Source organism: Cyprinodon variegatus, unplaced genomic scaffold, assembly GCF_000732505.1.
Source record: "Cyprinodon variegatus isolate N-32 unplaced genomic scaffold, C_variegatus-1.0 Scaffold91, whole genome shotgun sequence".
Lineage (NCBI taxonomy): Eukaryota > Metazoa > Chordata > Actinopteri > Cyprinodontiformes > Cyprinodontidae > Cyprinodon > Cyprinodon variegatus.
In genome coordinates, this window is record NW_015150544.1 from 1,457,363 (window position 1) to 1,473,258 (window position 15,896).

General features: G+C 37.0%; 2 protein-coding genes across 4 annotated transcripts; both read left to right on the plus strand.

Moving 5' to 3' along the window:
- The first annotated feature begins 99 nt into the window (after positions 1-99).
- LOC107084073 (translation initiation factor IF-2-like) lies at positions 100-8,669 on the plus strand. Its single transcript, XM_015373735.1, has 3 exons — positions 100-269; positions 4,289-4,419; positions 4,677-8,669. Exons 2-3 carry the CDS (start codon positions 4,300-4,302, stop codon positions 5,196-5,198), a joined length of 642 nt encoding a protein of 213 aa, XP_015229221.1. The 5' UTR covers positions 100-269; positions 4,289-4,299; the 3' UTR covers positions 5,199-8,669.
- Positions 8,670-10,437: 1,768 nt separating this feature from the next.
- On the plus strand, positions 10,438-13,214 carry LOC107084037 (protein S100-A1-like). Of its 3 annotated transcripts, XM_015373677.1 has the most exons (4): positions 10,456-10,560; positions 11,882-11,928; positions 12,150-12,303; positions 12,515-13,214. In XM_015373677.1, exons 2-4 carry the CDS (start codon positions 11,915-11,917, stop codon positions 12,698-12,700), a joined length of 354 nt encoding a protein of 117 aa, XP_015229163.1. In that variant the 5' UTR covers positions 10,456-10,560; positions 11,882-11,914; the 3' UTR covers positions 12,701-13,214. The 3 variants fall into 3 exon arrangements, with proteins under 3 accessions (XP_015229164.1, XP_015229163.1, XP_015229165.1); XM_015373678.1 differs by lacking the exon at positions 11,882-11,928 and having other exon boundaries at positions 10,438-10,560; XM_015373679.1 differs by lacking the exon at positions 10,456-10,560 and having other exon boundaries at positions 11,914-11,932.
- Positions 13,215-15,896: the final 2,682 nt, after the last annotated feature.

Below are 15,896 nucleotides of genomic sequence, written 5' to 3' on the forward strand. Positions count from 1 at the left end.
TGTACTTCTCCCCCTTTCTCTCCTTGTAATGGTCGCTGTTGTACTCCTCTCCCTCTCCAGGTACACGCCCTTTGACTTGTGAAGGGGGAGAAAACTTTTAAGGACAGGGGAAAAAAGAGCCCAAATCACGGAAGAGCCTCTGCAGTCTTACTAGTTTGGCAAGTCAGCAGGACTCAAAGCAGCGCAGAATTAAAAAAGGCGGAGAAGAGGAGCGAAAGGCACTTTTGCGCACATTTCACACACTTCTCTTATCCCGCAGACGATCAACGGTAAGTTTTGACTGTTATTCCTTTGGTTCCTTCTTATTATCTCCTGTTTGGAAGCAGCTTTTTTTTTTCTTTTCTTTTTCTTTTTTTCTCTTGCCACGTTTCGATCCCTGCTTGTCTGACTACAGGACGAGTTCACAGGCTGCTATCCTACAAAGTTTGGGCGCTCAAGTTGCGCGTTTTTAGCAAACTACTTCATTTGTGTTTGCTTTTTACTTCCATATTCGCTTATTTACAAATCCACTTCCAGTTCAGATAATGTGTTGTGATATAAACTTTAAGTCACCAGATGCAAACAGCGTATCCAGGTGACAGAATGACGGGATCTGAGCATAACGCAACCTGCGCAATTGTGCGTAAAACCGCAGTTCTCATTGCAAACAGCCTATTTCTCACGTTTTCTTTGCAGAAGACCGACCTGGCAGTTTCCATGTGGTATAAGTAGCTCCTTTCTCTGAAGTTTAAATCTTTTTTTTCTTTGTAGCTTTTAAATCAGTCCGGTCTGGGTGGCAGACAGCGACTCTTCCCGCTGTTTATAGCCGCAGCCTGACTTGTTCCTCTGTTAATAATTCACGCCACACCAGCGGTAGTACTGTCATTACTTTGCGCACGTACCGTATCATGTTTACCCATTTTTGAAACGCAACACCCAATCCCTCCCTTTGGGGCTCTGTAGGGAAACGGGAAACCTTTGGTTGTAGGTATCTGTATTTAATTATTTGGTTTTGTTGTTTTTGTTTTGGAAAGGCGAATACTTTTTATTTTTAGAAAGTCAAAATCGTTTATTGGTTTAATATTTGCCTTAGTGTCTGAATCTATTGTTAATGTTGAATGTGGTGAAATGCACAGCAGTGTTAGAATAAGGATATTGTGTACTCAGGGCTGCAAAGGGTGTGTCAGGCAAAGGAAGAAGTCCCCTAAAGTCCCAGTTGAACTGGATGTTTGGATTAAACTGCCACTGTGACAAACTTCTTTTCATCCAAAGTGTAAAATACACCTTTGATACAGTATTTGGTGGATCTTGATATATTTCAAGTGGGAGATTCTCACTCTGCATGCTGGTACATATCATGCTTTTTAAAATCCTCACAACTAATGAAGAGTTTAGTGACCGGAATGTTAAAGCTTCTAGAGGAAGGGAATTGATATATAAGTGATAGAAGTAAATCATAAGCAATATTCCACAAAGATATCCCAGCTGCATTGCATACCTCTCTCAAAAGGCAAATTGTTATTTAAAAAAAAAATGATTTAAAAAAGTTGCTGTTTCTATTTGATATTTATACATATTGCTGTTTAGATGTTGTTTTGATTTTTGTAAATAATCCTTAACTTTCATATAGTAGCATAAAGCTTATTAACTGATTACAGTGGAGGATCCTGGTTGGAGCCTTCCTATAATGTTAAAGTGCCTCATATATGCCCAGGAGCAGAATTCTATCATCTTTATAGATATTTAAACAAGTTTGTAAAATTTAAGGCCAGACTGACTCTTTGTTTAAGTTTTGGTTTTCATTTTTTTCTTTCTTTTTAAATGGCTAATTTATCTTTAAGTTTGTGTTTTCAAGAACCAATATATCAAACAACAGCTGATATATCTTGGATCGTTCGTTTCTATCCACATTAGCCACTTTTTCCTCTTTCTTCTTGCCACCATCACAATGTCTTCATCTAACCACAACTTGGCTTAAAGGCCAATATCAATTTCAGGTGTGTGGATAAAAGAAAACATGAAAGTCAATATAAAAGGCCCCAAAATACTTAATAGGCTCAAATTTAATAGCAAATTGTGGCATCTAAGGATTTAGCCGCATCTACCACATCAATATTGAAAAATGGTTTTACATATACAGTGTACCTATAATCCAGATAAAAATAAAGAATAAAAAAAACTGTTTAGGAAAGACACATTTCCATTTTATTGTAAGCACAACCATTTTAATAGACTCCCTTCTCCCATATCTATTAAATTTATTTTGAAAAGCTGTACTCTCAACCCCACCTCTGCAACAAAAGCTTAAAAACTTAACTGAAAAAAATAATTTATTGGTATTATCATGTAATTTTTGGTACACTTGGACACTTTTAAAAGTGTTAAAATGGCTGCTGGTTGATGTGATGAATCTTGTATTAAAGCATTTTTTTAATACGGTACCTAGGAGAGGAAAGAGAAATGTTAGATTCAAGTAATTTTATAAGTGTAACGTCACTCCTGGTAATATTTAAGGTATTCTTTCCTAACTGCTCGTCTCTCTGCCTGACTTAGACTCCAGTAATGCAGATGTCATTATGCTGTCTATGGCACAAGACCCACTGCATCCTTATTAAAAGAATGAGTCAACATTCTCTCACCTCGCCATGTATTTTTTCTACAGCATTTGAATACTGAAACTGACTGCCCAGCATGTTTGCCTTAAATGAATGTCGCTTGGCTCCTTCGGGGCAAAGCTAGCTCAGAGGTAGCTTGTAAATTCCTGTCTTAGTGATCACCGCAGACAGAAATGAGTGGAATTCCAGCAAACATGTAATCCTTGCTGGTTTGTTACAGTTTGTGCAATGTGTGACCACTATCTGTGCATCTGTGAAATACTTGAAATCTTGTTGGAGTCAAAGTCGACAGGACTCTGTTATTTGTGCAGTTGCCTAACGTGTAGGAGCAAGCCGGTCTTTGCCTTCATGCAGCAGTTTCAGGACAGCATCTTGAGAGAGGCTGAGTACGTTGAGGGACAGACAGGTAAAGGAAGACAGAGCAGAGCGAAAGGGAGGCAGACGGAGAAGGGCAGAAAAGGACTAGGTAATCCCTCAGGTAATCTGAGTCCTGGTCCCCTTGGTAGCTTCGGTAGATCAGATGACCTATCAAAGATCAGAACTTCCATTGTACATCTCAGCTCGTCTCTCAATCAGACTCCCTCTCACCTTTTCCACCTATCTCACGTCACTGTCCGTCCCAAACTGCAGTTCAAGAGTCCAACAACTGAAACAAAAAACTTTGCAGGGACGCGAGAGATCATCGGTTTCAGTTTTCACAGAGCATGTAGCTGTCTGAAAAATATGAGTAAGTTCTCAATAATTAAGTGGATCTGGTGTTCTCAAAGATTTTAAATGAAATTGCCACTTTGGTATGCATAATATGGCAACAGAGAGAAATCACAACTGCAAAACTGTTGTGATTTGTCAAAGAAAAAACAGGAAAATAAATAAAAACTAACTTCCTATCAATTTGCACTTTGCTACTGACTGAAAGATGAGGAAGTAATTGTTTGGTAAAACTCAAGGTAGAAGTTGGAAGAAGTTCTCCTGTAGTTGAAATTCCAAATGAAAAATATGTTACTTGTATTTGGTTCATCATGAGAAACATCATCTATGCACTTCTTAATATTAGGACATATTTAAATGATTCAGATACAAATAGCACGGTTGAAACTTTACTGAAAGAATTAGTTCTTGTTGATAGTTTTTGTAAGACGGGTCATTGGCAACATTAGAAATCCCACTGGCTTTCAAACTGTAGCCCAGCTTATTTTGGTTTGATGTTAATCCTAAACTGGACCTAACATATAGCCAGAACGCCACAATGGTAGTTCAGTTTCCTGGTTTAATGATGTCTGCTTTAGTTGTGAAAATATTTTACAGTAGAATTTCTGTTTTGAGAAGTTTCTGACTCAAAAAGCACTGTCCTTAAAGATATTGTTTTCTATGTTGGACCCTTTCAACATCATCCACAGAGCAGCAAGGGAACTTCTGACCCAAAGTACATTCAAGAAAAATAGGTCACAGGCTTATAGATGCATTGGAGCTGCACGACTGAGTTATCAGTCTGATCATAAAACAATGTTTTAGTAGTAAAGGGTCAAATAAAAAGGCTATTTTAAAGAGATTTTTTAGTAAAAATTCCAAAAATGTCTCAAAAAGTCAACATTTCTTTGTCTGTAGGTGTTTATTAACCTTCCATCGTTGGGACGGATCGATGGGCATCAGTCTGATTTGTTTTGCTAAGAGAATATGACTTCTTGTTTTCCCAGACAGGGGAATCATGGAGGGCGCCATCCAGGCAGTGGTGAAAACCTTCCTGAAATCAGCTAAAGGAAAAGATACTCTAGGAAAGAAAGAGTTCCAAAGCCTCGTCTCATCCCAGCTCGGCAACATCCTTACGGTTAGAGCAACCTTCATTGGATCCCCCTCAGTCTCTTTCAACCATTTATTATGTAACTACATTCCCAACCTAGATTTTGTGATACTCACTTGTACTTACTCAAATTGCATACATTCTGGTCAATTTTCTGTGTTGAAAGTAGTGCATAAATATTAGAAGCTTCTCCATGATATAATAACTTTATTTTATGTTGGTAAATCCCAAATGATGATTTATTTCACTTGACTGAGTTGTGGTTGTGTGTGTCCAACATCCAGGACACAGAGAGCAAGGAAGCAATCGACAATATGGGCAAGCAGCTAGACTCCGACAATGACGGCAAGGTTGGGTTTGAGGAGTACATGAAGCTAATAGGCTACCTGGCCTGCTCACTCAGTGAGCAGCGTGGGCGCAATAAAGAGGAAGCTGTAAAAAATGCTACTTCTGAACAAGTGGCACAAAGCTCCCCGGATAAAGCAGCAGAACAGCCCAAAGAGAATGCAGATCCTAAGGAGGATGGAAAGCCAAAAGAAAACGAAGAAACAAAAGTAGACGGAGCAGCTGAGGCAAAGGTGGAGGCGAAAGTGGATGCGAACATGGATGGGAAGGTAGAAGCAAAGGCGGAGGGGGAAACAAAGCCTGAGGCAGCTGCAGTGGAAGCAGCAGCCTCAGTAGAGGCAGAGGTAAAGGCTACAGAGCCAGAGAAAGCCGAGGAAACGCCAAACGTGGATTCAACAGAGAAGTCGCCTGCTGCTACTGAGGAGGAAGGAGCAGAGAAGACAAAAGAGGCATCTTCATAGGGGACAATCCACTCCATCCCAAAAGTCACACTCCGAAAATAAATTCATCAGAGAACGTAACATTAATTCCAAAATAATTTGGAAAGCCACTATTTTTTATATGCATTTAAATACAATTATATATTAAACACTACAGAACACTATTCCATATACATGATTATGTACATTACGGTAGCTACTTTTAGTACTACTTTTACCACTATGTTTATATGTAAGATGTGCATCCCACTATATAGCACATTTACCTCATTATGATGGTATACAAAGACAGCATGCTGTTGTACACTAAATCGTGCATGCAGTATCCATGTGAAAGCTTCCCTGGAAAGTATGATTTTCCTGCACACTTGACTGAAGCAGCTTAACACACTATTGCAAACTAGAGGCCTTCCATCCGTACTTTCTCTTTCTGGGTGTTTTTCACTTTCTCTCACTTCTACACTAACAACAAAGTCAAAACAAGTCCTTTGAAAACTTTGGCAATAACCCCGTTGCCAGATAAATATGTCTTAAAAGAAATAATTTAGACGTTTTAGCAACTTGCTAGTCAAAACATAGATACAGGGAGCTCACTAAATGTTTGGATTTGTGAATCCCGGAATAAGAAATGATTTTTAAAGTTAAGAAGCACCCTAGAATATTAGAGATTACATTTTGTTCCCTGTTTCTATTTTACTCAATTTACAATTTTATTTTTAGGTTAATGATAGCAATAGCTGCTTTTCCGAATTTGCTAAGCTGACATTTACCATGATAATATATTTAGTCATTATCCAGCTTTGAAACATTCCTGTATTTTATGCACTTGGTTGTGTTTTGTAAATTGAATCCGCTTGGCAATAAATACAAATATATACAGACATTTATTTGCTAGCCTGTACATTTAGAGGAAGGTGGTAAGATATGAATTAGCTGCTTCCCTTTCTTTGTTAGTTTGGTACATTGTCATGTTATATTTGCATTTGAAAGCTAAAATCTTAAGAGGTTTTAAAATATTAACTGGAACATTCCCTAAAGTTTTTCCCCAAACAACTTGGAAAATGTATTTCAAATCCAATATGGCTTCCACTCAAATAAAACATAATAAATCAAATGTAATGAACTGTTCCTATTGACTTCTGATCATTTTAATTCTTGCTTTGCTGTTAGTTGTAAATTAGATTAAATTAAATTGACCCTTCAAATGTTTATCTTCACTAATTTTGTCCTTGATTATTTAAAACATATTAAATTTCCCTAATAGTATAGTGTAAACTTTAGAGGCAAGCTAGATTTTAAATTTGTTAGCCAATAAGGTCAAAAGGCATTTTTACTTGAAAGTTGGAAATTTAGTGTTTAAAGTAAAAAAAAAAAAAAAAGTAGAAATCTTCTGATGTTAATAAATAATAATGAATTTCTGAATCCAATATGGCTGCCACCTAAATAAATAAAATGATAGTCACTGCAATGATTAACATAGTTTCAGTTCTGTTGGTTTGAAGCCCATTAAATTGGCTTTGTAAGATTCCACTATTTTCTTTTGTTTGCTTGTTTTTGTTTTTTGTTTTTTTTATCAAGTTGATGGGGAAACCATTCCTCAATATTAATTCTAAATAAAACATATTCAGGTTAGCTTCTTTTTTTCTTGAAAATTGTTATTTTTTTATTAAACTTTAATCTTTAATCTGTCCAAATGTTCCTTTATTGTATGCACTTAAATCATGGTTTTTGTATGTCTTGAAATTGGTGCTGTGGCTTATTTCACAAAACAATAAACAAACTAATTTCATAAGTTCTACATACTTCCGCTGATCTTAATTGTTTTCTCATGGCCCTTTTTCTTTCTTTTTCCTGTGAACTTTTTGATCTATCTCATTTTCCCCCCTTTGTCTGCAGAGTGTGTTCTTTGAACTGTTAGACGTGAACTGGGGACTGGAACGTTAGGTGTGACCTTTGACTAAATTATTAAGGCACTGTCAGGGAATCTACACCTAAAGGACCAATTAGGTCAAAAAGGGAGCCCAGAATAGTCCTGTGGGAGTGGGCTGGGGACTAGCAGGCCATATCAGCAAAGGTGCTCAAGCAACTTTATCCCCAGATTGGGTTTTGAAAAGGAAACCCTGTAACAAACAACAGATGACTCTAAAAATCCACCTTACTGGAAATTTTCTTTTAATTAACGAGCTATGAATGCATTGGCGGTTCAAGAGTGACCTACTTATTGAAAATGCTAAAACCTCCTGACCTTCATCTGAACTGGTTGATAGTTGGAGTACCAGCTGCTTGTTCTTCCATTATGTTTTGCTGGTCACACCCTTGTGCATTTTAGACACCCTGTTTGTCCTGCAACTGGATCCTCAAGCATTAGGCATTAGGAAATTACTGGATTAGGCATTTCATGACTAACACACCCAGGGATGCAAACAATTGCATGAAAGTAATCCTGGACATGGAATTCCTCTCCATGCCTGTTGGCGGTTGTGCTGTTTTAAATATAGGAACAACACAGAGTGTATCTTAATGGATTTAACCAAATATCATTTTTGTGATTATTTTAACCACTATTAATTTTTCCCTCTTTATTACAATGAACTTTAAAATCTACAGCTAACCTATTGATGGAGCACTTTAGGGATTATTATAGTAAAATAGCGGCACCTTGTTCCTCATCAGAACTGACAGCACTTCACACTGCTGCCTTACAAAAATGGGAGAGATAAATAAAGGCAGATCATGTGATCACCCTGCTTCACTCAGACACTCCCATTGTAAATACTCTCATTTACACCTTCTCCATGCAGCCCACAGTGCACCATGCTTCCTGCATTAGCTGCCTCTTAATGGGCGTTTTAGATGGTCTTATTACTAGCTCTCTTTTTTAAATCTGATTTTTTTTTTTTTATGCATTTTTATTTTTGTTGAGACTAATGGTGTCATCAGTTTCCTAAACCACCTACGGCTCATATGGTCATGTTAAGGTACAGAACAGTAGTTTGCTGATTTGCACTATAAAAACCAGCTTAATATGAACATACTTTGATTGAACATCCCCTGGAAGATGATCTTTAGCCAATATTTTTCATTTAAAATGTGCCTTTTATTGTTTATAAAGCTTGTCACAGCAAAAATCCACCCAACTCTAAATGATCTACTAAAACTGGAACACAATAGATACGCAGCAGGGAGTGTTCACATTGCCACACAGTAAATCACCTTCATTCTCAGATACAGTAGATAAAGATCAAAGTTATTAAGCAGCGAACTGGAACAGCATAAAGTATTTGAATATATAAATGTGACTTTATGGCCACTGGGCTCAAAATGTTTGTGATAGTGGGATGTTTCACAGGATGCCATGCAGGTACTTATCTGTTTATTTTCTAGAAATATGTCTTCACTGTTAATTATAAATATAAATACATAATGCTGTATCATTTTTGCTTATAATCTATGTACTGGCTAATATAGAATTAAACTGTGACAGTAACATTTTTTAATGTGTGGTGCTTTTTTCTTGCAAAGTTTCTTGCAAATGTTCTTGAACTATAACCTCAATCTTTAATTTGCTTTTGGCTGATTTTATGCAATAGTCCAACCCAAAGTAGTGCACAACAAGAAGTGGATAGAATAGGTAGTGTACTCAAGTAAGAAATGGGCTACTTAAAGGAATGGCATGTAGTGGGGAGGAAGCTCCTGTGTGCATACAATGATCTTAAGGCCAAAATACATTTAAAAACATATCACTACTGTAAAATATCAATACTTATGTTAAAGTAACAGTGACAGTACTTGTGACAGTGAAATGACAATAAAAACGCTGGAAAATTTGTTAAGAAAGGTTATTTAAGTAGTGAATATTTGTTATAAGTCAATTGTTATTTGATTTTATATCTTTAATATAATAAAAACAAGCACAAAGACGTAATATTTAGAAATTCTGGTATTAAAACTACAAAATGAGTAAAACATAACTATTATTACAACAAATAATTTCAGGTTGAAGAAATACTTATTTCCAAATTAAATTTCTATAATTATTTTTTAAAACTCAAAGTATTTTAAATGAATACTTGTAGTTTATAGTTCACTATAGTATACAGTGTTTCCAGTGGGAATTTATGTTTTTTTCTTACTGTTTATTGGTCCTACCTCCAAATTGCACTGCAGACTCACCAATTGACATTTGTATTGAAAAATGACATTTGAACAAAAAAAACATTAGCAAAAAGAAACTGATGATATAAAATGAATGTGCTTTTCTGTGTTTGGAGCATTTCGGTTGAATCCTCCTAGTCTTTTTAGTAAAATAACAAAAATATTTTTTTGATTAAAGTTATGAATAAAGATATGCTCTAGTTAAGGTTAATAATGGTGGTGCATTAAAATGACTAACTGATGTATTTCTTTCAGTTACTTCAGTAAAATTAACTTGTTACCACCCTCTGCACAACCAGAGGTGAAGAGTTTCCTGGTTTTCAAACAGAGAGGCAGCACAGCAATGAAGTTGTAATCAATTTTAAAGCAAGGTTAAGACTATAAAACTATAAACACACCTAAAATGAAAGTCCATGCAAGATGATAATTAATTATAGAATCAACCAAGAGGCACATGAAGACTCCCGGTGGGAATATCTGTCAAGACAGTAGCAATAAATAATGTATTCTACAAATGTGATCTTTAACAAAAGGGTGGAAAAAATATGAAGACCTAACACAGCATGCAGTAAAGCATGGTGGAGGCAGTATCATACTGTGGGGATCCTTTCTCTCAAAGGGACTTGGGAACTAATCAGAAATGAATGAAAGGTGGACAGAAAAAAATTCATTGCAGAATTTGAGGACTTCACCTTCCAAAGAGACAGAAGCAAAAAGCCAAAGCTGGAGCAATCTGTTTTATATTGAAGCATGTTACTGTGCAAGAATGACCCGATCAAAGTCCAGTTTGAGAATCTGTGACCAGACTTAAACAATTATGATCACAGATACTCTCCTTGTTTAGCTCTGACTGACATTTAAGAGGTGTAAGAGGCTATTGTAGTAAAAAGAGTTAAGGATAAACACATGCAGCATTTTTTTTAAATCATGTTTAAACACTTTTCCTTCTATTTTACAATTATGCACTTCTTGTGTCAAATACTGGGAGGGATATTAATTTTGTAAGACTCTTGACATCTTTTTTTGCTGAGGGGAATGGGAGAAGGGAGGAAGGGCACCTTCAGGTCCAAATGGGATGATAAAGTTTGGGGGGGAGCAGTAGGAGGAGGAGAGAGAGAGGAGCTGGTGATATTTAAGCCACTGGCAGACTCTCTCCCCATCCATCTTTGCCTTGGCTCTGTCCCCTGCTGCTCTTTAAAGACAAAAGAGTCCCTCCATCAGCACTCAGGTAAGACCGACACACAGACATGTTGCTTTTCTGCACTTTCTCCTCTGTAGCTGACAAGAAGGTTTCTCGCAAACTGTTGAGTGCTGCCAAAGTCGATAACACAATGGGTCCAGATCAGGTTTGTGGGCAGGAGACCTAAAGAAAACAAACTGCATATCCAGAGAAGAATGATGGAACATTGACAAATTAAACAAGTAAATCAGCTTATTCATAAAAACTCCTGTAATGACATAATTTTTTCATGACAAATTCTAAAACATTTTGCATCCCTAATCTAAAACATTGCTCCATCACTGAATGCATCTTTAATGTTCGAATGTCTGGGATTGTATTACAGTCCTTATCTGCATCTATTGTATTTTGTCAGCCGGCGAGACAGGTGACCATACAGATTTTCCAGCTAGCCAGCGTTGCGCCGGCTAATCTAATCGTCAGTGACAGACACCAGCCAGGCACAACAAAAAACTTTTGGAAAATCCTAATGTCTTAGATTTTATCTCTATTGAGGGAAAAAACAAACCAGTCTTTTTTTTTTTTTTTTTTTGCATAGTTGATACTTTAGGTTTTTCCCTTGGTGTAGATATTACTAAAAAAGATAAATCTAATTTCCTTCCTGAAAAAACTAAACAAAAACAAATGTCATATTGAAGGCTTTTGCATAAACCACTAGATATCCTTTGAATCCACAAGAAATTGGCTGAAAACTTGTGGGAAAATCCTCATAGCTCCCTCTTAATGCAGCATTGATACCTATAATATATTTGTAAAAAATAACAGTCAGATAAGAGATAAGAAATAGGTTCTGTCCAGATGATGTATTAAGGAAAATGTATTCCTTTTATTTTTTTTAATTACTTATCAAAATGTAAACAGTTTAAGTCCTGCAGCAATGCTACAGGCATCATTGTCTCTTTAGGTAACTGTATAAGGCGCTTGCATATTTTTAATGTCACTCCAAGACACAAATAGTTGTGACATATTTGTTGTTACAAGGTTAAAACTATTCACAAACATTTTGAGATCATCTTCCTCCTTCTTGACACTTTAAAAGCTGTTTTATTTATTTATTTATTACTGAGGTTCTGCACAGGATTTCAGAGGGCTTAATGGTGACTTTAAACTACTAAATAAGCTTTAATGAGTGCATCTGAGGGAAAGGTGATCAGGGTCCTCAGGTCACTTTCCTCCTTGGAGTGTTAAGTAATACATCTGAGAGTTATTTTATTACAGCATCACTAGAAGAATGACATGTAACTGTTGCTTGGATTTGCTCATACCAGCTTTGCATTATTGACAGTGACTTATCTATGTGTGTGCACAGTCTCCCAACGAGTCGAGCACAAGACACTCCAAGATGCCGGACACAATGTGTGTAAGATCGTTCGCAAAAGAAAAGCTTTTTTCAGAAGCTTTTTTTCCTGTTTTTACATCCAAAATGTGACTCTTCAACATCAGCCTACCTATATCTCCATCACTTCATCTTTGAGGTTGCTTCACCCCTGATTGCCATGTGACCATACATGCAAGCAGAGGCTGGAGCGGGCATCTAATCTAAGAGTTTAACATTTCTACCTGATGCTTTTTTCCAGCATGTCCAAGGAGCCCAGTTCCAACCTTGAGAGTGCCATGCAGATGCTCATAAAAACCTTCCACAAGTACTCTGGGAAGGAGGGTGATAAGTACACTCTGAGCAGGGGAGAACTGAAGGAGCTCCTACTTGAGGAACTGGGAAGTTACCTAGGGGTAAGTGTTGAGTGTCTCAGAAGATAAATATGTGGTTGTGAAGAAAAAGACAGAGTGCATTTTGCAAACACGTGTGACACAAGTACTGGTATGTGCACTGATACTCACATGCACAAGTTTTGACAAGCCTGTTCAGCTTTTGCATAGCTGCAAATACACATTAAAAAGTCCACAACATTAGCCCTGCTTGTCTTCTATCTCTCACTATCAGAGCTCCAAAGACAACGAAGCAGTGGAGAAGGTGATGAATGATCTGGACGCCAACAACGACGGCGAGGTTGACTTCACAGAGTTCATCATCCTGATGGGTGCCCTAACGGTGGCCTGTAACGACTTCTTCCTTGAAGTCAAACCAGACGAGAAGCCGAAAGACGGGGCGGCGGAGAAGAAAGATTGAAACTTTGCGAGAGAGGACAGAGGAGGTGGAGGAGAAGAAGCAGCGGAACAGAGGAGGGGGGAAAGGACTGTAAAACGGATGGCTTTTTTTCCTCCATTTTTTGTCTTACACAATTTCTAAACACTATAAACACATAAGAGAGGAGATGTCTAGCACTCAGGTTGTGGGGGTCACAGAACATGAGGAATTCAGTGGGAGTGCTGTTTTCCCCTCCAAATGTTATTCATACCATAACTAATCCGGATCAGGTTCCACAGCTCTTAATGTACACATCAGGGCTTCACCATGTTTCAGCTCAGACTCATCCGAGATTTACAGTAGGGGAGGAAAAAAGAAAGAACCAGATTGGAGATGTGTGTTTGAGCCTTATAAATATATATAGTTTCAGATCATTATTCTATTGTATGTACTAAGTGTTGAAAGATAGGCGGTCCTGCCTATTTTCAATATTTTATGGAAATAACCAATGCTTCGAAATATTAAAAATTGTATTCCCCCAATGAGGATCATTTGGTGTCTGTTTTCTTGCACAAGAGATTCTGTTTTTATTGCCGTCAGGATGCTCATCAATTAACTGTATTTTCATTTCCGTTTTTAGAAAAGGTCCATCGAAAGAAAACAAAAATGTCTCTTCTTTTTTAATATCAGTGGTAATGTAGAATTAATTTGCAGCATGTCTGTTAATCAAATCAAACATAAACTGCATTATAAAACAAATGACTGCAACGACACATCTGAAAATCTTTAAAGGGAGAATAATCTGAAAATGACAGAAGCTACTTTCCTTACACCTACCACTCTTAAAAGTCAACAAAATGGCCCTATTTCCTCCCTGTTATAAATAAATTGAACATTATTGATCTCACATTGGAGAAATTTATCTCTGCATTTAACCCATCCCCTTGGGGAGCACTGGGCTGCCATTGTGGCTCGGGGAGCAGTGTGGGGTTAAGGGTCTTGCTCAGGGACCCAGAATGGCAGTCTGGGGAAGTGGGGGATCGAAATCCCAATATCAGGATTCAAAGCCCAATGCCCTAACCACTAGGCCGCCAAGGTTCATATGGTATAAATAACAGAGCATTATCAAGAAAAAACACAAAATATTAATGTCATGGTTTTGGTTCTGTTTCAGTTTTCTTTTTGAGTTTTATTGGTTTCATTTCCATTTTGAGTTTTCTGGTTGTATTTGAGTTCTTATGTATTTCTTGTTTACCCTTTGTTGCCCTCTTGTGTCAGTCTCCTTCTCCTAGAACCTTCTAGATTCTTCTGTCCACACCTGCTCCCAATCTGCTGTTTAGCCTGGTCTTTGTTCAGACTCCCATTTATACACCTCCTGTTCAGTCACTGGTTTCTTGGCTCCTCATTTGTGTTTTCCCTGACGTGTCCTGGATTTAGGTGTTTTTCTATATTTTGTTTGTGGATTTTTGCTTCTGCTGTCTTTTTTGATAAGTACATCTGCAAGAAGCCTACTCAGCTTCTGTCTCTGCATTTGGGCCCTCTTCCATCCTCCACACAACCTGATAAATAAGAATAAAACTCTGATCAAGGGTAGTCCCATTTTGGAGCAGTGGTGGCCTAGTGGTCAGAGCCCGGTTTTTACATCCTGAGACTACCACTTAAGGGTTCCTGAGGAATACTCTAAGTCCCAGAAGGCTACCCTGTCTTTATAAAATGGCAGCACATTACTCTTCAAGGGGCCGAGCTGTCAAGAAAAAAAGTACAAATACTTTATCTTACTTAAGTAGAAATTTTGGCTATTTGTACATTATTGTAGTAATTACTTTTTAGGCAACTTTTTCTTCTACTCCCTACATTTTTTACCAATTATCTCTACTTTCTACTCCTTATATTTTAAAAAATAACCTTGTTGGTTTTGTTTTATTTAAGCTCCCTTTAATTATGGCCTGATGGTATTGCTAGGATAATTATCAGTGATGATGTGTAAGTTTATTACACCTTAATATTAGCTGCCTGTTGCGTCTCCGAACTGATGTTTTCCCCAATAAGGCCAGTTCCTCGGTCCGGATATATACAGTTATAATCTTCATTTTGTACGTGGCAAAGATTTGGAAATGGAATGAGAGCGGTGTCCTTCAGCTAAGAACAAAGTGTAATATTCTGATAAGGCTGGAGCCATGGATGTCTCCTCATCTGCTAACACTCATGATGTAAAATGTGATGATATGGCAGACTGAAGATGTATAAAATGCTTCTTTAACTATTAATCGTGGCCACTTCCCGAGAAGTGACCCCGGTTGGTAAGCAGCTGCCTTCTGTAACTCTTAGCAACTTCTCTGATCTGAGTAAGATTACAATTTCTATCAAAATCTGTCGTAAGGGCTCATGGTTATTTAATACATATAAGCTATGAACTGTTATTTAAAGAGTTTGTCCATAGTGATCTATTTTCAGGAAAACGAACCGAAGAAGTAAAGCTTCAAGGTGTGGACACAGAGCTTACCTTTTAACAGTATTAAAAATATATATATATATTTACAAACCATAAAAATAATTTGTTTTATCCAGACAATTAATTTCTTTGTGTTTGGACTCAGTACTGCATCAACGTCTTGTTTGCCACAAACCAAAATAAATAGTTTTCCATGATGATGCTAAGTTAAATTTGACACTGTTACCATTAGTTATAAAAGTAAGAAAATTAACTCAAAATCTTCCTTTAAAAGGGTTGGGCAGTAACCAGTATAAAGTTTGAAGCATCTGTCCTTAACATTTTTTCCTGCACTTATTTTATAATTAAGTATTTTCCAAAAATTTTACTTTACACTTGCGTAAAATGCTTAAATTGATACTGTAACTTCTACAATACTATGATTTATACTTCTACTTGAGAAAAAAATTGTAATACTTTTGACACCTCTGCCAAAGGACTGAGTTAAATCCATAATGTAAATAAAGATTTGCTTTGACAAATATTGTTTGTTACCATTTACTTCTGTTAGTAGTGAAAGGGACAATAACCTTCTGAAGTCATTTCTGCAGGGTGTTGATCTTTAAAGATTCGTTATCAGCACAAGAAACATACTCCTTCTGGTGATGCTCTTCAGCATGGAAAATGCTTTAAATTACTGTATCATCTGCATGTTTAATAATATGCCTGTTTGCCTATGAAATATGAAAGGCAGTCAATAAAAATAAATGGGAAAAAAACAGTTGACTCTCTCACACTGAGATTTAT